The 21,195-nt window shown below is 48.8% G+C and overlaps 1 protein-coding gene across 11 annotated transcripts in view; it reads left to right on the forward strand.

Moving 5' to 3' along the window:
- Positions 1–21,195, forward strand: part of TANC2 (tetratricopeptide repeat, ankyrin repeat and coiled-coil containing 2) — a 160,445-nt gene that overhangs the window by 130,562 nt on the left and 8,688 nt on the right. For 9 of the 11 annotated variants that reach the window (XM_040087277.2, XM_040087285.2, XM_058423667.1 and 6 more), the window contains 12 exons: positions 2,918–3,040; positions 4,033–4,269; positions 6,071–6,256; positions 7,416–7,509; positions 10,504–10,637; positions 11,233–11,356; positions 14,657–14,832; positions 15,653–15,785; positions 16,369–16,398; positions 17,282–17,373; positions 18,849–18,995; positions 20,894–20,994. In XM_040087277.2, the coding sequence (XP_039943211.1) occupies positions 2,918–3,040; positions 4,033–4,269; positions 6,071–6,256; positions 7,416–7,509; positions 10,504–10,637; positions 11,233–11,356; positions 14,657–14,832; positions 15,653–15,785; positions 16,369–16,398; positions 17,282–17,373; positions 18,849–18,995; positions 20,894–20,994 (1,577 nt within the window). The remainder of the gene's footprint in view (positions 1–2,917; positions 3,041–4,032; positions 4,270–6,070; positions 6,257–7,415; positions 7,510–10,503; positions 10,638–11,232; positions 11,357–14,656; positions 14,833–15,652; positions 15,786–16,368; positions 16,399–17,281; positions 17,374–18,848; positions 18,996–20,893; positions 20,995–21,195) is intronic. The other 2 variants (XM_040087282.2, XM_058423668.1) reach the window with 1 other exon arrangement.

Genomic DNA, 21,195 nt, shown 5'->3' on the forward strand with positions numbered 1-21,195 from the left:
CCATGGATAGACCTGTTTTTATTGCTTGTTTTAACAAGTGTTTACCGAGGATTTGCGAGTGTTTACTGAGTGAAACAAGAGCTGCGTTCGTTTCTGGAGGAGGCACTAGGTTGGAATATTGCAGACCATATTTAAGAGCTCGAGCATTCTTTAAAGAAAGTATTTCCAAGAGTACATGCACAGACTCTTTGCCATTTGTTACCAGTTGTGTTTGTTTCTAAACAAGCATTTTTCCCGTTCAGGCTTTTCATTCTGGCCGATCTTTTGCTGAAGCCATTACCAGTGTGGCCGTGGGCTTTCTGCCAAGTAGGGAGCATGTCAGGTCATCAGCTCAGGGTGTTTCTCCTCAAGTTGCCATCTTACAGCAGCAGGCACAAAGATCTTTCTGCAGACACAAAGATCCTAAATTTGAAGGGATTTATGGAGGCCTGGTGCCATTATAATTCCATTTTATGTACCCGTCAGGAAGCCAGGAGAATATTAGACTAGAGCTAAAGCGTTTTGTCCAGCCAGGGAGTACTGAGAGCTGGATATAGAGGCAAACTTCGATAAAACAGAGCAGAAAATTTATTTATCCTTCTCCAATCCTTCCTAGTCTGAATCCACTGGTACCTTAGCAAGGTGATGATGGAACACTTGGAATTTCCAGGTGTAAAAAATGTAAGCGATGCCCAGACACACAGTGCTGACCTGGCACGTGGGTGGGAAGAGATTTTCACGTTCCCATCTTCACTTGCTGGCTGAGATCTGATGGTTTTGTCTTCCCTTTTAAACACAAACATCCTCAAACAGTTTAGGGAAAAAAAAAAAAAGGAAAAGGTACAAATGTTTTAGTCTTTTAAATCAGTTGCAAGTCTTAACGGGAGCATGTAGAAAGCCAACTTGAAAAGCCTGGTGTGGAATAAAAGGCCACAAAATGTGCATCTGTGATACCAGAGGACCCAAACTTCAAGCTGAGGTATGTTTTGCCAAATCAGCCAAAGAGGAGGCTTTAATTTCATCCTAAATTATTTAAAATGTCAGTAATAGAGAGATGGGTGATGCTTGGAGCAACCTGGTGTTGTGGAAGGCGTCACTGCCCATGGCAGGGCGATGGAATGAGTTGGGCTTTAAGGTTCCTTCTAACCTAAACCAGTCTGGAATTCTGGGATTCTCTAAGGTCAAAATTAAAGATGCTGGCAGCTGCATGCAAGACAGGACAGGACAAACCAGCTGTTTGAACACTGGGGTTGTGGAGGCTGGCAAAATTGTTCAAATTGTTCGGCTGGTCTCGTGTTGGATGGTCCCAGTGAGGTGGGGAACCACTGATGGTATTTTGGTTTGATGTTGCATGAAGCTGGGATTTGTTTCTGCCGAAGGATTCACTCTGCTCCACAGTTCTGAAGAGGGAATTAGAAAAGGGAGATACGAGCTGTGAAATGAGAAATAGGGCAGGCTTTGAATGATAATGGAGTTGAATGTACTTTTTCTTTATAGGATAAATGTCACCTTGTGTCTTGCACTAATATCTAGGTGTGTATGTATATATATAGTCTAATGAAACAGTTGTCTGTAGCATCTGTGATTATCTTCCGAGGGCTATTCTCAAAATATCTACCCTTTTCCTTGCTCCTGGTGGTGATTCAGGCAGTTTATTTATGGGCTTGATAGTAGTGTAACTATTTTTAAATTATTTTAACCGTTTATTATAAAATTGCTTTCCCTTTCCGATTTCACCGTCCCGAGTTCATGAAATTTAATATTGACCTCTGATGTCCTGCCAGAAGGACATTTCAAAGGCAGCATTCAACAGTGGCTCCAATTCCTGAACTCTTTTTTTTCCTCAACACAAGCAGGTATTTTTCTCGGTTTAGCTCCCTGAATTTTAAGGAAACAAGTACATGGAGCTGTTATTTGTAAGAGCTTGTCTAATCTCTTGCTTCTTTTGGTGCTAGAACAAAGTGACAAATCTGTTGATGGCTAGGGCGATGCTGCAGATTATCTTTCACACAGAAGAAATAGAGGGTGCAGCCGAGCCCAGCAATGGGTTGGGATGCTGATTCCCGCGCATCTTCCTTTGGAGGAAACAAATCCCACCTTGTGCTGTTGGTTTTGTTCCACCAGCACCATCCCAGTCCCAGTCACTCAAACCAGAACTGGGACCCTGCTGCTTTGCAGGGGTGGAGGTGAGCACCCGGCGTGCGAGAAGGCAGAAATCGGGGTTGGTGTAGCAAAACAGAATTAAATGCGCCGTTGAAGATGCCTGTGCAGTTTCCATGGAATCAGCAGGCTTTCATGGGGAAATCAGCAGCATTCAGGGCATGCTCACAGCGTGGCTCCTGCTGGAGTCACCATCCCACCCCTCTGCTCTTCCATCCAGCTGTTTGCTCCCGTCTGTTGGCCGTGGAGAAATTATGGCTCCTTCCACAGGAGGGAGAAACCTGCTTAACTGTGCTCTGCCAGTCAGGGGTGCTGGAAAATACGTCAGACTTCAATATATTATATACAACCTGATTGTGGGCAGCAGTTAGAAAAGTTGGAGACAGTCTGGTACAAGGTACTTCTGCAGGCTGTGGTTGAAAGTTCCTGAATTTATCTTTTTGTGAGCAGATTCTGTGTACTATATTAAAAAAAGGAAAACAGCAGCCACCTGTGCTCCTTAATGTGGCATTTTGTGAGGGTGTTGAATGGATGTGGTTGCTCACAGTTAAATCCTGCCTTTCCTAGACCTTGGAGATGGCTACATTGTCTTTACAAGTAATTTTCTGCAAGCTTATTAATTGATTGTGAAGGTCAGATATGGCAAATCATCACATTATCTTGGGTGTAGTCATTATTGTCCTGAAACTCCTTTGAAGTCCAGAGGCCCAGGAGGATCTGCCCAGTGTAACTGAGCAGATTTATAAGCTTGGATCTTCAGTAACTTTCTCTTTTTCAGGGTCTGAGTAAAAAAGTCGGGGTATCTTCCTCCATCCTGCAAGGGCTTTGGATCTCCTACAGTACTGAAGGTCTCTCAATGGCTTTGGCATCTCTGAGAAATCTCTACACGCCGAACATAAAGGTACTGGAGGAGGAGGGGGAGAGCTGGGGGCTCCAGAATTCACACGAGAAGCTCCAGCAGTGGGCAGTGACCATGCAGAGCATTGTCTCCAGTGTCCTGGTCAGGCTGAGCAGCTTGCTGGGTGTTTGTCCTGAGCTGAGGAGAGGTCTGGAGTCAGTTGAGATTTTTTTTTTGTTTTTGTCGTTTGAGGTGGTCTGTCAGCTCTGCTGCTTTGAGCAGCGAGCTCCTTTTCATTGCAGTGAGCAAATAGTGAGTTTGTGCCTGTGCAAAATGGGATTTTTCCTTCCCAAAGACATGGAATGCAGCAATTGATGTTGGAATTTGACATGTAAAGGGCTTTGGCTTAGGTAGGCATGAACTCTGAGGTGACATCAAATCCAACAGCACGTGCTCACGTGCTGGTTCAGGCACTTTGGCAGTGGTAAGGTGAATGTGCTGGCTTAGGTGAGCCCACTTCTACAGCAGAAAGGATTTCAGACAGATCCAGGTTTGGAGTTGTTTTCTCACGTGGGAGGATGTTTACCTCAAATCCTTCCCACCCAGGCAGGATGAACTCAGTGTCCTCATGTCCCTTCCTTGTCACTCTCCAGCATCAGGTGTAGCCTTTTCCACTGGCACCCAGTGCAGAGTGACAGCCAGACCAGCCCTAGAGAGGAATCCTCTGGGAAGGGTTCTGAGTACAGCTCTCTCCAGCTGCGTGTTTGGATTCCCCATCCCTGCCACGTCCCCACTGGCTGCAGCAGAGCTGGAGTGACTTTGTTCCGAAACAAAGGGTGGCTGCGCCCTTCCGAGCACTTCCTACCGCTTGGGGAACGATGAAGCCGCATCGCACGGGACCATCTGTGGGGCAGACGTTTTTCACTCAGCATTTCACTGTGCCGTTCGCTCGGAGATGTGCCCAGGGCCCTGGTTTCTGTTGCGCCGTTGCCCTGACCGTAAGCTCCCATCCCTCTGCATAGAGCTCATCCAAAATCTCTCCTTCCCACACTCAGGTCAGCCGGTTGCTGATTTTAGGAGGCGCAAACGTGAACTACCGGACGGAAGTTCTCAACAACGCCCCCGTGTTGTGCGTCCAGTCCCACCTGGGCTACGCGGAGATGGTGGCTTTGCTCCTGGAGTTCGGCGCCAACGTCGACGCCGCTTCGGAGAGCGGCCTGACCCCGCTGGGCTATGCGGCTGCCGCCGGCTTCCTGAGCATCGTGGTGCTGCTGTGCAAGAAACGGGCCAAGGTAAAGGAGCCACGCGGCTCAAAAGCTGGTCCGAGCTGCTCCACGCTTCTTCAAGGCTGGGTAGGAGCTGCAGGGAGGGTGTGGAACGCTTGCTCGGGGACATCCCCCAGCAGATGAAGCCAGGAGGTTGCTTTTGGTGGTGGTTTTTTTGTGTTAAAACGTAGCGGGTTTGAAAGGCTCACGCTGTCACCGGCTCCTGAAAGTTGGAATTCGGGTCTGAGGTAGGAGCTGGCCCGTGGTGCTGCGCTGGTGACCTGCATAAGGATGTTCCGGAGAAATCCTTCAACCTCACAAGGTTAAAATGGCAACGCTGCTTTTCCAGCACAAAACATTCTTTAAATATCTCCCCGAGACACATTTTCCAAAAATTTTCATCAGGCTTGTCCCAGAAAAATCCCCTTTGTTTAGCTTTGTGATGAGTGTTTGGAGTTTTAATTGTATGTAATGAGTCGAGTTGAAATACTTTGTTGAAGGAGAAAATTATGCTGATTTTTGAAGTGGAGCCTCCTGGAAACAATTTGTGGTTTCTCTATATCTTTAATTTCAGTTCAAAAGGCAAAATATGGGTTTGTGTAGTTTTGGTACGGATGTCAGGATGACTGAGGGACTGTTTAGATCTTTCTGGGTTGTGTTGTCTGTAATAATGTGAGGATGGTATGAAGGAAAAAAAAAAGAATTTTGCTTTTGTTGGATATTTTGAGAGAGTTCAGTGACAGAAGTCCTGCCACTCGTAATTTTCCTTGAATATCCCTAACAGTACTGAGGAAATACCCCAAAACACAGTTTGGTGTAGTTTGAAAACTGAGATATTTGCAGAAAATTCCAATACTGATTACTGCAGGAGTTGAGAAAGGAGAAATATTGATACACTATTAATGTGAATGTGTTACAATATATGCAGTATTTCTCATATGTAATTTAGCAGTCCCAGGGTGCACAGAGCAGTTTTGGCTGCCCCATCCCTGAAAGTGTCCAGGGCCAGGTTGGACAGGGCTTGGAGCAGCCTGGGACAGTGGGAAGTGTCCCTGCCCATGGCAGTGGAGTGGAATGAGATGGTGTTTAAGGTCCTTTCCTTAAACCAAACCATTCTGTGAATTAATATTAAAATATGTAAATATAATAATATTTTATTATTTTTATGATAAATAGTACACTGCAGAGCAGAGAAGGGGTTGACCAGCAGGAGGATGAGAACTGACCTGCCTTTCTTGTGTTCTCCCAGGATCCCTGTTGGGATAGTATCTGCAAATCCCAGTTGATGTAGTCAGGCATCAAGAGGAGACCAAATAAGTTCCTCCAGGGATGTCAAGCACTGTCTCTAATTCCTATTGATTGTGCCTGCCCTGAGTTCACGTTACTGTGTCTGACTGCAGGCTGAGGCACTTCTGGGACTCTCAAAAGAACTGAAACCTGGCAAACAAACTGGTTTTCCTTTTGTAGATATGGTTAAAGGAGATAATACCAGTGTGTATGACTTCAATGCACAAGAAAATTTGAATGCTGGGCTTCAGGACCCAAAGGAAAAATATTTTTGTAGCCTTTGAGTCTGAAGAAAACAGAAGAAACCTAAAAAAGTAATGATTTTTTTCCCAATGCAAACATTTGTGGCCGAGATAATGCCAGAGCCTGGGGCATTGCTTTGGAAATGTTTGGTTTCTGGTCATGGAAGTGGTGGTTGACCAGAAAAGTGCACATTTTGCACACGTGGCACAATTTTGGAACCGGGATCGGAAATTCTGAAGAAGCAAAGATATGTCGATCGTGATTTTGTTTAATTGCATTTTTTCCATCTCTTCTCAAGGTGGATCACTTGGACAAAAACGGGCAGTGTGCCCTGGTGCACGCCGCTCTCAGGGGACACTTGGAGGTGGTGAAGTTCTTGATCCAGTGCGACTGGAGCATGGCCGGGCAGCAGCAGGGAGTGTTCAAGAAGAGCCACGCAATCCAGCAGGCGCTGATCGCCGCCGCCAGCATGGGCTACACCGAGGTAGGACCTGCTCTGCCTCTGCAGGGAGGGACACCGAGGGCTGGCCCTTGCCTGATTGCTCGCCAAAGAACGTCCAGAGGTGGAGTCCAGAGCGCTTCTGTCCTGCTCTTCCTCTCTGTCCCCATCCCAGTGTTCACAGATCCCTTGGCAAACCCCGTGGTCTGGGCAGAGGAAGCATAACAAGCCTTTGAGTTGTCAGAATAAACTTCTGGAATAAACTTTTAAGCAGGGATGTTGCTAGAGGACGTGAAAAGAAATGATACACTCAAGTGGTCAGGGTAAAAAGAAGGGAAGTTTATTTCCTTGACTTGGCTTATATAGATTCTGGGCAGTGACTAGGGATTGAGGAACGTGGTTGCTACCTCTCCACGCCGCTGGCCAAACTAGGAGTCCATTAATTGTCTCTCATCAGAGAGGAATGCGAAAGCAACCACTCATTTACGTTACAATTTGTGAGAAGACTCTACTACAAAAATGGAAACATTCAGAAGGTTAAAACTCAGGGTAACACAGGGATAAGATGGATGGGCACACGTTGCCTACGCCACAGCACTGATGGGGAGTGTGGGAACACGTAGCTTTGGAGTGTGTGTCGGGGGAGAGAAGAGCCAGAGAGCTTCCTTCTGCCATCCTGACAAAGATTTGTGGTGGGGAGAATGATGTGTAGAATAATTTAGGTTGGAAAAGACCAATAAGGTCATTGAGTCCAACCGCTGACCCGGTGCCAAGCCCACCACTGCAATTAGTCCCCTGCACAGAGCCCCAGCCACTCATGGCAGCCCCTCTTCCTTCTCCTTTCCTTGAGAATCAGTTCTTTCCTACCAAATACCTCCTCTCAGCCTCTCCTCCTCCAGGACATGCATCCCCTGCACACACCAGCTCATCTCCAGCTGGACAGGCACAGTTACAGGGAACTGACCCTACCAAGTCTCAACATGTGCCGTCATATCAAGACACTTGTTTGGGGTTTTTCTGCTTATACATGACAGCAGGCTGAGTGATTAATCTCAGGAAGAATATTGCCTTGATCTCAGGGTGCCAGTCAGGGACTGTTCCCTTCCTTCTGTGGATTCCAAGCAGCTCATGTATAACACGTTGATGTCAGCAGTTCCTGTATAACACATTCCAGTTCATGATCTGACACATCTTTTTGTTTTAGATCGTCTCCTACCTGCTCGATCTTCCAGAAAAAGATGAAGAGGAGGTGGAGAGAGCACAGATCAACAGTTTTGACAGCCTTTGGGGAGAGACAGGTGATTTCTGTAGAAGCTGTACCTTCCCTTCCCGGGTAGCTCTGACATTCCCAGCCTGCCTGTTTCCATCTCTGTTGTCCCACACCTCTGCCCCCCAAAAATGCCCAAAGCTGGACTAACCAGACATCTGGGAGTTTATCAGAGAGGGGTTTCTGAGTAACTGGGACAGTTGGGAATGTGGATTTGGGATCGACAAATCACACACAAACTAGGGAGCCATCTCAAAGGAATGTGCACTTATACATTAAAATTGGTAGTAGGAAAGATGGGAAAAGGCGCAAAAATGAGCCAGCCACCAAACTGAGCAGTCTGCATGAAACAAGTCTGTAAGTTCATATGAAACTCAAGACTCTCTTTCACATAGCTGTATTATTATTATTTTGCCAAAAATAGATAGATAGTTTAAATAAATTTGGAGAGAAATGCAGGTTTCCACCTAAAAATAGCAAACTGCTCTGAAAATCTGAATCCTGGCTTGTCTGGGTTTTGATACTTGTTGCTCATGTCTCATCTTCCACAGAGCAGAGCCGAGTGCCTGGCTCGATGATATCAGCCTGATATCATCCAAATGGCAGTGCCAAGTGACATCATAAGTTTAGGAACTGCTGACAGCACACTATAGCCAACTCCAGATGGACTATTTCCCCCCGGGACAAAACTAATATCAAAACCCAGCAGAAAAGTGTCTGAGTCACTTATGGTATCTCCATCAGAGATAGAGGTGCAAAAAACATCTCCATCAAACTGTTTGTCTTGCTGCCAGGCTGTGAAACAGATACACGTGCTGGATAGGAGCAATTTAACGATTCATTCTCCAGATAAAGTTGTTTTTCCTACAAGAGAACGGCAGCAGGAGCAGAATCCCTTCTGCAGATCCCTGGTGTAGGAGGCCGTGGTTTGACGTTGCTCGCTGGTGGAGATGGGCACATCCACCCCTGAGCCCCATCTCAGGCTCTGTTTGAGCTGTTGTGAGCAGCACAGCAGTTGTTGGGTGGTGTTTCTATCGAGGTTGGTTAGTGCACCAAGGAGTCCTTCTGGCACTGCGTCCTCGTGGAAAAGCTGCAGAATGAACATTGCTGTTCACCAGCGCAGGATCCTGGTTGCTGCTCCTTGGCTGGGCTCAGTGGGCTCACCTTGGTTGTGCTGGGCCGTGGGAGCTCTCCAGCAGACAGTAAAACTTGAAACCAGCCCATTTTCATCCTCCTCAGTCCCTGCTGGAGGAGCAAGGTCTGACTGCTCAGCAGCAGCACCCCTTGAGCTGGAGCTGCAAAGGGCAGGCTGGAGCCACCCACGTACACACACCGGGTGCTTGGACCCTGAGGAGCAGAGCAGCAGAAAGATGTCACTGCAGGCAGAAGGGATTGCAAGGGAAAATGGATCAAATCATCCTGTTGCAGTAAAGCCTCCTCCAAAGAACATTTCCTAACAAACACCAAACGCCGGAGTGATTTACAGTATTTTTTTTATTGTTGCAAACATAAGTAAATTTGACGTAAAATGCCTCAAATTAACCTGCAACATTTCAAGTGCAGGCAGGTTTAGAAGCAGAACCCAGCAGCCCTGCATGCCAATCCCTCTCCCTCTTTCTATATTTGTAGCTTACGTTTAAAACCCACATGGATCTGATTATAGATTTTGCAGAATGTTCTGCTTGTGGCAGCAAAACGATTTTTTCTTTTAACTCTTGGTGTCTCTCAACCCCAAGAGAAGAAAATTCAGCCATAATATGGAAGAGAATTGAGAATTAATTAAATCCCCCAACATTAACAGTGTTGCAGTTGGAAACCCATCAACACCTTGTAATCAGCCAACCCACAGAAATGTACTTCAAAGAAAAAACAAGCGACATCAGTCAGAAATAGACTCCCACCTTCTGCTCCAACTCCTACCAGAAGCAGCAGAACGCGGAGCCAGTGGAGCTCTGCTGAAGTGCACAGAAAGTTAGGGAGAGGGAGGAACCAGAAAAATCTAAAATTAATACTGAAACAAGTCACTGGCAGGTCCTGAACTTGGAACTATTTTCAGATTGAATATGTGTTCTCTAACTCAGCCACGCTTCTGAATTAACAGAGCACATTTTGTCATGGAAAGAGCTCTCAGGTATTGCTTCTACCTGCCTGTAATATCACAAGCATGTGAAAATGAGAGATATTTTGGGGTTTGCACAAAGACCCTGGCTGGTAGGATTAGGCCTGGCCAGAAACAAAGCCCAGAAATAATGTTCTTGGAAAACAGGTGAACAAATCCATCCTGTTTTGCTTTGCAGTTGTTTCCTGGTTTCAAAGGTCTACAGACTAAAGTGGGATGTGGAAAAATAAAAGCCCTCCTGGATTACACTGCTCTGTGCTTGTTTGGACAAAGGAAGGGCACGGATGGACTGACGTCAGTAGCTGCCAGGATCTGTCAGTGCCTCCTGTGTGATCCCTCACTTGATTCCTTGTAGTCGTGGAGGGATGAGGCACAGGCAGGTTGCAGAAGGTCCTGTCAGGACCTGTGTTTTCTCTGGGTATTGTGCCCCTACTCAGATACATTCGGCCTCACAGCCTGTGGCTTTGGCAGTAGGGAAAACGGTAACGGATTCGTGATCACATTCCTTTGCAGCTAAACCTTAACCTCAGTCACATTTGAACCTCAGGCACCCCTTGAACCTCAGTCACAAGTGCCTGTAGATTATTTTATACTTATTGGGGTTCTCATCCCATTTCACTGTTACTTGCAGAAAACAGTAAGAGCTGATTGTCCCAGACAGCCTCATTCCATGACGTTATGCAGACTTTTCATGGAAGAGCTGACCTTAGAGGTAACTAAAATGACAGGAGTTGAAACTGTACCAATCCAGCCCATTTCCTTCGTTGGTTTTGCCTTCCACGAGCTGAAAGTCTGACATTTCGGGCACCGTCGCTTTGGCACCCAGCAGAAGGCCGCGTTTCCAGACAGGAGGACGCTCCGCTGGATCCGCGGCTCTTTCCCTGACCGCTCCCCTCTCTCGTGCAGCTCTGACGGCGGCGGCGGGGCGCGGGAAGCTGGAGGTGTGCAGGCTGCTCCTGGAGCAGGGCGCCGCCGTGGCGCAGCCCAACCGCCGCGGGGTCGTGCCGCTCTTCAGCGCCGTCAGACAGGGACACTGGCAGGTCAGTGGGGTCCTCGCGCCCTGGAGCGGCCAGAGGTGGTGGGGCAGGCCATCCCACGTGTCTTGCTCGGAATAGGCGTGGAGAAGACGAGCCCCAGCTCTTTTGGGAAAATGGTCAGAGTGAAAAGAAGTGGTGCTGATGTTTTTATCACCCCACTGGCTCTGGCTGGCTGCAGACAGCTTTGCTTGAGTCCTGTGTTGTCACAGGATCGTGGAATGGGTTGGTTTGGAAGAGATCTTAGGAGACCATCTAATTCCATCCCCCTGCCATGGCTAGGGATACCTTCCACTATCCCAGGTTTCTCCAGGCCCCTTCCAGTCTGGCCTTGAACAGCTCCAGGGATGGGGCAGCCACAGCATCTCTGGTTATCTCACCATTTGAGAAGCAAACAGGATCCTCATCACTCACAAGAGCATTTTTCCCATCTTTATACCTCCCTTCCTTTTCATAATCCTTAATCCCCCGTTCAGCAAACCCAGAGGGCACCGTGCCTGGGAGGGGTGTGGGAGCTTTTAGAAGGTGGGCTCTGCTCTGCTCTTCCTTGGCTCTGGCACCTTCTTCTCCGTGTCTCCATGCGTAACTCTGTGTGCTGCAGATCGTGGATCTCCTGCTCACGCACGGCGCTGACGTGAACATGGCAGACAAGCAGGGCCGGACGCCGCTGATGATGGCCGCGTCCGAGGGACACCTGGGCACCGTGGAGTTCCTGCTTGCACAAGGTTAGAGCACGTGCTGGGAGGTGTTGGGGACCAGCTGTGGGACATCCCAGCACGCCGGCTCCGGCTCAGCTGCAGTTTGTGGATTGGAATCCCACGGCTGGGAGAGCGCCGTTTCCAGCTCGTTAGAGAACAAGGCTGGAATAGTCGTGGCCTTAATCATGACTGTCTTCTGTTGTCTGCTTGGTGCTCTCAGGTTCAAAACCACCCATCTGAGTTAGCAAATAACATAATCACAGGTGCTTTGAGCAGTGGGTTAAAAATGTACCCACACTGAATCATAAGCTGTAAGCATTAGTTAGCATGTTGCAAAGCAAATCTCATATGACTGTACTTGATTAACACAGCCAGCATTTGTAAACACATTTTATTAGAAAAGTTGCAGTTATCAATCAATTTGGAGCCCTGAATTTTGGAGTTACCTGTGGCTTAACACCCAGAAATAATGGGTGTGTGAACAGAGAATTAAACTTCCTGGTAGCAGCTCTGCCAAAGCTGATGTTTATACAGACCTGTGTGACACAAAGCAAAATAATTTCTTGTGCTTGCTCCTTTTGGCAGGAGCTTGATTCTGAATCTCGCTTTCCTGAAAAAATCAATCCCTTGATGGTTTTCTACCTGAGCATCATCCCTTGGTGGTCACCCTGCCTGGGCACTGCAGCTTTGGGCACATCCTCTGTTCAGAACACATCCCACGTCCTGGCCACTCCCTGCAGCTTTTTGATGCTCCAGCTGTCCATCTTCTCTTTCTGACTTGAGCTGGCTCATTGTGCCTTCTGGATATTTAAATCGCCAGACTAGGTGGGAACAAGAAATTTTTTTATGATTAGAGTGGTGAAGCCTTGGCACGGATTGCCCAGAGAAGCTGTGACTGTCTCTTCCCTGGAAATGTCCAAGGCCAGGCTGGATGGGGCTTGGAGCAGCCTGGTGTAGTGGAAGGTGTCCCTACCCGTGGCAGGGGGTGGGACTGGATGGGCTTTAAAGTCCATTTCAACCCAAGCCATTCCATAAGAAACTCTTGAAGTCAGTTTTTTTTTTTTTTTTTAGGGAAGGAGCAGCCCAGCCCTTCCCAGAAGCAAATTGGGTTTACCCAGATGAAATCCCTCCCTCTGCGAGATGGACCAATCCCACGAGATCACCTTAAGCCACTTGTCCTCAAAACCTTCTGTTTGTCTGACTGCTTCAGTGCTAAATAGGTCAGAGAGGCCTGAAGGGTGAAGGCTGCCTTTGGAATCAAGCAGAGATAATTGGGAGCCAGAGCTGCCTCTGGAGCTGTTTCCATGCCCAGCTGCCTTCAAGCAGCTCCTTGGCATTGCTGTTGTTTGCTCACTTAGACCTTCAGCTGGCACTGCTGCAGGGGTGCCCTGGAGTCTGTCCTTGTCACCCTGTGGGGTGGGAAGTGAGTGGGAAGGCTGAGGGGTGATGTAGCATGCCAGGCTTCCCTCTTACTGCAGGAGCTTTCTCACCTGCTCCAGAGGAGGGAAAACACAAGAGAAGACTGATGCTTCCGATGAAAGTAGCTGCTTTGAGTAAGCAGGAATGAAATGAGGTTTCACCATGGGCAAAATTTGGGCTTGGGTCAGCTCAGCATCATCTGGAGGGGCTTTCCCACAGCTTCAGAAGGGTTCCTGGGTGCAGTGTGGGCAGTGTGAGAAAAGACTGGCGATGTGTTGAAGTGCTGGAGCGTGTCCAAAGAGGAAAACAGAGCTAGGGAAGGGTCTGGAGCACAGTAAGTGGCTGAGGGAGCTGGAGGCGGCTCAGCCTGGAGAAAAGGGAGGCTCAGGGGGAACTTGTGGCTCTGCAAAACTCCCTGACAGGAGAGGACAGCCAGATGGAGGTCAGGCTCTGCTCCCAGGGAACAAGGGACTAGAGGAAACAGCCTCAAGTTACTCTAGGGGAGGTTTAGGGGAGGGAAGATTTCTTCACTGGAAGGGTTGTTGAGCCCTGGCACAGGCTGCTGAGGGCGCTTGTGGAGTCCCCACCCCTGGAGGGATTTGAAAGATTTAAAGATGTGGCACTTGGAGACAGTGGAGGGCTTGGCAGTGCTGGAGGAACAGTTGGATTCGATGTTATTACAGGTCTTTTCCAACCTGGAGGAGTCTGTGATTCTGTGTTGTCATCCCTGAGCCTGTGCCTTGCAGCCTGTGTCCCAGCCTGGCGTTCCTGATTGCCCCAGATGCTGTTTGCCTCCTCCCCACCGACCCTCCAGGCTGTATTGAGAGCTCCAGGAGGTTTCTGAGCACACCTGGAGCAAACCTTTCCCATGCTGTACCCCTCCACAAATGGGTTGTGCCAGCAGGGAGACCTCTCAGTCCGCTCTCCGCCGGGCAACCTGCGCAGACCAGGGACGCGTCAGCCGGGGTGAGCGGCAGCGTTTGGGAAATTCACCTCATTCCCACGTGTGCTGAACGTTCTAGAGGCAGGGAATCTCATGCTGGGAGGTTTAGAATTTGCCTCCAGGAGAAAAGCACCGCAGCAGCAGCAATCCATCCCAGCTGCTGGCAGGAGCATCCCGCAGGTAGCTGCAGATCCTCCGAGGAGCTGGTACAGATCATCTGTGCACGCTCCAGAGCCAGAGCCATGGCTGTGCCATGGCAACAGGAGTTGTCTTGGTGCCACGAAGCCGAGTGTTCACTTCCAGCTGCTGTTCGGCTCTCATATCCGGATCCATATGCCGTGTGGAGCAACGCTGACCCGTTGGTATGGCAGCGCCGTTTCCTCGTCCAAGAAAACGTCAAGTCCCCCTCTCCCTGGCTTGCAGTTGGCAGTAGTGTATCCCACAACGTTGTATTTATGTTGGGTAAAGTTCAGGGAGAAACACTGCTGGAAATTGTGTACTTTTGGGTAAAGGGGAGGGGAGCGAAGAAGGGAAAATATGTGCTTTTTTAGGAGAACTGAGCTGAATTGACTCAATTCCCCGTGGTGACCTGCTGAAACAGCAAAATGGTCTTCATGTCTGACTCACACAGGCTGGAATGGGGTTAGATTAAGTAAAAGAAAAACAAAACAGTTAAAAAGATGATGTCTCAGATGAGGGGAGTCAGATCCACCGTGCTGCTCAGATGTTTGCCAGGAAAGCCCACAGAGGTAGGCGTGAAAGCGTTTGCAGCTTGGCGTGAATCAACTCATTTGCCACAGTTCCCATCAGTGTATTTGAAGCTGCCACGGAGGGTGGGAGAAACCTTAATAAAGGCATTAATAATTACGTACAGAGCTCTCCGAAAGCAAGCTGTCACTGCTGAGCAGAGGGCTTGTGGTAAACAAACAGAGGGCTCTGAAGCGAACTGCTGCTCGCTCTTTCAGGTGCCTCCATTTCTCTGATGGACAAAGAAGGCTTGACAGCCCTCAGCTGGGCCTGCCTCAAGGGCCACCTGCCCGTGGTGCGTGCCCTGGTGGAGAACGGAGCTGCCACGGACCACGCGGACAAGAACGGCCGCACGCCGCTGGACCTGGCGGCGTTCTACGGCGACGCCGAGGTGGTGAGTGGCCTGCGGTGCACCCACAGAAAATGGGCCAGTTGGTGGGGAAAGAACCATCAAGTCCTAGGGTTCAGCTCGATGTAGCAATGGGCACGTGCAGTGCTGGCCCCTCCACGTGGGAAGGTGCTTCCGCAGAAGATGATGGGAGAATCCCAGAATAGTTTGAGTTGGATTTAGGGGCCGTCTCGTTCCACCCTGTGCCGTGGGCAGGGACACCTTCCACCATCCCAGGTTGCTCCAAACCCTGTCCAACCTGGCCTTGATCACCTCAAGGGATGGGGACAGCCAAAACTTCTCTGGGCACCCTGTGCCAGGGCCTTACCACCACTGCAGGGAGGGATTTCTTCCTAATACCCAGTCAAAACCTACTTTTTTTTCAATTTAAAGCCATTCCCCCTTGTTCTGTCATTCCAGGTCCTTATCCAAAGTCCCTCTCCAAGCTTTTTAGAGCCTTTAGGCACTGGAAGGGGCTCTAAGGTATTCCTGGAGCCTTGCCTCTTCCAGGCTGAACAATCCCAATTCTCCCAGCCTCCTTAACAGAGGTCCTCTAGCCTTTGGAGCATCTCCATGGCCTTCTCTGGACTTGCTCCAACAGGCTGATGTCCTTCCTGTGCCTGGCACCCAGTCTCACCAGAGACCAGAATGGAGCAGAGGGACAGAATTCCCTCCCTCGACCTGCTGCCCACGGTGTACCCACAGACCCCGTGCAGGTGCTTTTAGCCCAGGCAGTGGAGAACAGGTTTCTGCCGATCCTCCATCCCCAGCAGCGTGTGGGGCCCTCACCCAGGAGCAGAACTGACCGTTGGGCTTCTCCTTGCAGGTTCAGTTTCTGGTGGACCATGGGGCCATGATCGAGCACATTGACTACAGCGGGATGCGGCCCCTCGACAGAGCAGTGGGCTGCCGCAACACCTCGGTCGTCGTCACCCTCCTGAAGAAAGGGGCAAAGATAGGTAGGAGCAGGGGGGACACTGCCATCGTCTCTGTGCTCAGGCAGGACTCGAGCAGTGGGGCTGGCATCCTAAAAAATACAAGTATAACCCAGAGGCAGCCTCAGCCCCGGCCTCTGCTTCACACTCGGAAAGCAGACGGCGAGTCAGGACTATTCGGTTCTCTTTGGTAAAATGGGGAGTTTATTTTTTTTATTTTTTTTTTTTTCCTGTCATATCACTAAGAAAAAGTTAATCAATAAGCAACTATTTCTTTGGCAAGGTCTTTCCTCTGGTAATGCTTTCTCCTGTCTCTACTAGTCTGAGTTGCCAAGTGTACTCTGTCCGTGCCTTGCTGTGAGCTGCTGCGTTCGCTCGCTCTGTGTATGCTTCCAGACCTCAGTGTACCTGCACTGCGCCACACAGCTGCTCACGTTATGTTTTCCTGTGAAAGGGGATTTTGCTGGTGCATTGGCTTCCTCGCTGCCTGCCTCTCACAGCTGCTTTTTTTTTTTTTCCTTTCTTTTTTTTTTTTTTTTTTTTTCACCTTCATCCATTTTTTTTCCCCCTCTCTCCTACAACTTCTTGTTTTCTCCTTTCTTTGAAGGTTGTCAGACGTTACCGAGTCGCCCACGAGGTATATCTCATTGCTGTCAGCATCAGCTTCGATCTGATAGCTTTGTCAGCCTTGCTTTCTCCTGTTTGATTTAGCCTGCATGCGTCCCCAACACCTCTAATCTTTTAATTTACCTCACCTTCAAATAATTTTTTTTAACGACTGTTGCAGAGAATAACTTGAACTCAAAAACTAACCTCCTTCCCCCAAAACGTACGGAATCTACTTAGAGAATATGGTTGACTTACTCTTCACCCACACTAATGAGCTGTCCTCAAGTTTTTGCCACCCCTTCCCTCCCAGTATTAGTCCTAGAGGTAGGAGCTGGCTCTGCAGGGTGGCCCCAGTGCAGAGCCAGTGTCTGCAGCCCAACGACGCCTTTGGCACCAGCAGCACTTACAGACGACCTTTCCTTTGTCATTTTTCCTGCCTTAATGGATTTTTCTACTCCGGTCTTTCACATCTTGTGAAGCTGGAAATCACAGTCCACTTAACCACAGGCCACCTATCAACAGTCAAACTGCAGATTTCCCTAGTACCCTTCCGTTGATTTGAGTTTAAAAATGCTTTTATGTAACCACTCTGATTTTTCCTTTAAATACAGTTTGTTTCCCCCATCCCAGCCTGTTCCACATTCAGCACTGCCCTCTTGTGGAAACGGCTCCATCCTTTCCCAGACCACTGGGATTTTAGCCTTAAAGGAGAACCGTTGCAATGGGGATGACATTAATTTAGGTGTCAGAGGAATTGTCAGCTCAGTCCTTTGGAGCACTCTGCCCCTTGACCATGCCAAGTTGTTCTCTCCAGCAGAAATTCCCACCCCAGGGTATTTTTTTCCACCCAGCTTCCTACCACCCTTGCATTGTATGAGTTCTTTACCCATCATGCATCCTGTACACTACAGGTCCAGCAACCTGGGCAATGGCAACCTCCAAACCAGACATCATGATCATCCTGTTGAGCAAGCTGATGGAGGAGGGAGACATGTTTTATAAGGTGAGAAGGGGGGGTTTGGAACATGGAACAGATGCAGCTTGATGCGGGGTTTTGGCCGTGTTAGGTCAGGGGTTGGTCCTGCCCAGCCCAGATGGTTCTGTGATTCTAATGCTGCCGCCTTAACCCGTGGCGAGTAAAAGCTCCCACTCACAGCGTTCCTTGTGTTCTAAACTCATGTGGTTTTGGTTAGTGGGGTTGGAGAAGAGGGGATTGCTTGCCCAAATCTGTAACGAAGCTGAGGCAAAGCCAAGTTGCTCTGGATTTGAGCCAGCGCTTCGTTTCCTCTTTGAAAACGGCAGGAACGAAGTTTTTGTTGGGAGTGCCGCTGCCGTTGCATCGGGTCTGGCAGTCTTGTCATTACCTTGTGGGCTCACTGTTGGGGATCGAGACAATGGGATAGGATATCCCAGAAAAACTCCTGAAATGAACTTCTCGCAATGAAAACAGATTGTCAGGATACAGCTGGCCTTGTCATGTCCTTTAGCCCGTGGGAGACATTCCACTCTTAGAGTTACGGAGCCTTTTTTTCGCTCTGTGTTTGTTTTAAGCCGATCTTTAAAACCTGGGGATTTGCACACACATAGAAAATGTGCAAGTACAACAATGATTCACCGTGAGGCTCTAAGGGTGAGGCAGAAAATACGCAAAGCTGGCGTTGTAATAGGAGTTATCTGCCAGAGGTACGGGATACAGCTGAGAAACCTGAGTCTACGGGTTTTTAAAACTCGCTATTTGTAGCTGCAAAATTTATGTCTGGGTCATGAGGAGCTGTGTGTGTCCTTGATCCCATCCTGCCCTCTTTCTCTCACCCTGCCTGTCGGCTGCCCCCCTTCAGGGTGCACATCGTCCCATCCCAAAATTAGTTGCCCAAAATAGCAGAGATGAGTCACCTTTGAAGGTGACTGTTGCATACCAATAATTATAAAGGAAACCCAGTTAACAGATTCAGATGTAGAGTTTTAGACCTCTGAAGTCCAGGGAGGTGAATCTCACCCTGTTTGTCCGAGTTCAGAGCCACGGCAGTGCCGTGATTTTTATCTTCGCGATTGCAGAGGCTTCTCTGAGCCCCAGAGCTCCACCCAAAGTCCCACCATTTGTGTTTCTTACCCTCCTGGATGTGTATTAAGCTTTAGGTGGAGGGTGTTTTCCAAGAATGGGTAACTGATCACCCAGCTCAAAAGACCATCCAGCCAAGAGCCAGATGGAGTTGTATCGAGTTCACACCATTTCTCCACATTTCCTGCTGTAGTGTGACAGCTCTGTACGAAGTGGGAGATCTCAACTTGCACAAGGCATCTGCCTTTCCAGCTCAGGTGTTCCCTTGATCAAATGTTCTGCCCTTCCTTTTTAGTAAAGAGCTAAGTGGTGAAGTTGTGCTTCCTTAGCCACCTAAAACATTGGTGGGGCTGGTGAATTCTCTGCAGGGAAGTAAACTCAACCCAAGGATGAGTTCTGACGTGTTTGCCTTCCAACAGAAAGGTAAAGTGAAGGAGGCTGCCCAGCGCTACCAGTATGCTCTGAAAAAATTCCCCAGAGAAGGGTTTGGAGAAGACCTGAAAACCTTCCGTGAGCTGAAGGTGTCGCTGCTCCTCAACCTCTCCCGCTGTCGAAGGAAAATGAATGTGAGTGTCCCCTCTTCTCATGGCCTTAAGCAAAACCCAGCGGCTTTGTGCCTCTGCAGAGACATGTCCATCCACCCCTAATCGTGCTTTGGCCTCTCAGATCTCTCCTCTCTGTAACCCGGTTGTCCTTCACAGAGCCCTGACATTTTATAATTCCAAAGCAGTAATGATTCAGTATGCATTTCAGATGATTAAAAATTCATTGCTGTGTTTATAGATCTTTGAATTTTTTATTACTCCCTTTTGATGATGATGTTCACATCGTCACATGGGGGGGTGGAGGCATTTTCCAGATTTCTGGGGCAGCAGTGAGGAGGAGCCAGGAGATGTGCTCCTTTGAATACTAATTAATTTCAAATGAAGGAGCATATGCTTAGGGGGTTAGCACTTCCCCAGGGCAGTGACTCATCCAGAGACACCTCCACAAGACTCCCTCTCATCCCAGAACTTCCAGATCCCTGTCATTCTCCCCACTGCAATCTGGCAGCATCCAGCAACCAGCTTGTGCAGATGCCTGTTCTGCCAGCCTTCCCTGGCTTGGAGTGCAGGGGCTTTCACTTCCACAAATTAAAGTCCCCATAAATTCAAAAAGTGACGTCGCTGAGGTCATGAGCTAGCAAAGGTTACCCTGGAGGGGAAGGAGCTTTTGGTGCTTCATTTCTTTTTCTGTGAGGAAAAAAGATGGAAGACAAGGGGATTAAAATCTTAATGCTGGTGAGCAAACACAGTTTGGAGAAGAAGTGTGAACCTTCTCTTTAAATCAGCCTATTCACAGCTGATCAACTCCAGCTCTTGTCCCGTGCTTTAAGGACAAGGTGTTTGGTTTATCATTAATTGGGCAATGCCAGGTTTTGTGATTGAAGATTTCAGAGGGTTGTAATTGCTCCTGCAGTTTTTGCACCTGTAGATGAGACCACAAAGGTACCTGTCTCATGGCTGCATTCCCAATTCAGTCTGTTGGACACTAATTCCTTAGTACCAGCTACTGCAGGTACAAACAGAAGTATCAGGTTCCCCAGGCAGGGCTTGCCCACAGCAAGAGCTGGCTTCACAAGTTTTTGATCAAATCAGGAGCAGCGCTGTTCAGTCCTTTCTCCCAGAGCTGCTCAGGCCATAGCCCAGTGCAGCAATCCAAAGCACAGATGGCTGTGAAATGGAATCGTCCCCACTAGGAGAAGTTCTCCTTCACAAGTGCTGAGCTTCAGCTGAGCTTAGCAGGACGTGAAGCGTTCAGGACAAGGCAAGGGAGGGTGGTGGCAGGGTCTGAACCAGAGCTGATAATCTGGTCTCATGGCACTGGCCCTAGGGAGCACCCAGAGCAGTCCCATCCTGCACTGTCACCCTCTCCCTGCTCCCAAACTGTCCTTCCCGGTGAGCTGTCGTGGAGAAGTGAGGAACAGTGGCATTGATGGAAAACCTTTGCCAGTCACGTCCTGTTCACAGCTGATGCAGCCCTATCCTTCAGAGGCAATTTTCTTCAGCCCCTTGAAGAATGTCAGTGTGTTCAGGGAAGCAGAAGGGCATGGGAAAGGTTTCCTATTGCTTTCAGCTATAGAAAGAAAAAAATTCATGAGATAACATTCCAGCCTCTGCAGGACCAGATGTTTCCTCAGGGCTGTAGGTTGTTGGAGAGGGATTTATGTGCACATGCTGGGGACACAATGAGGCTTGCTAGCAACTTGTGTTAACCACACCTGAGTCTTTGGAAATGTCATCATAGCTCCCTGTCTGTAAATTATGTTGAATCCACGTGAAATATTCCAAGACCATCAGGTTTTCCATGCAATATGAAAAGAAAAAAGAGTCTGTGCTAAGTTTCTTTTGTTCCCATGATGCATGTATTTTTATTTCTGAATGTATTCAGTTACTTAACCTGCACACCTATTCCTAAATGACAGGATTTTGGAATGGCGGAGGAATTTGCCACTAAAGCGCTGGAGCTGAAACCGAAATCTTACGAAGCTTACTATGCAAGAGCAAGGGCCAAACGCAGCAGCAGGTGAGGAGGGACAGAGAGGAGGGCGTGAGGGGCCAGCCTCGGCAAGCCTCCCTCCCTGAGGGCTAAAAGATGTGAGATTAGATCCTTTTGCCATTCCTGATGAGCAGCTGGGCTGCTTGGGGGTCCTGTTCTCAGGGACTGAGCACCCTGCCACTGCACCTCTGTTTAACTGGCAGCCAGAGTGCCTGCAAGCTGAGCCAT

The sequence above is a fragment of the Hirundo rustica genome, chromosome 27 (assembly GCF_015227805.2).
Source record: "Hirundo rustica isolate bHirRus1 chromosome 27, bHirRus1.pri.v3, whole genome shotgun sequence".
Taxonomy (NCBI): domain Eukaryota; kingdom Metazoa; phylum Chordata; class Aves; order Passeriformes; family Hirundinidae; genus Hirundo; species Hirundo rustica.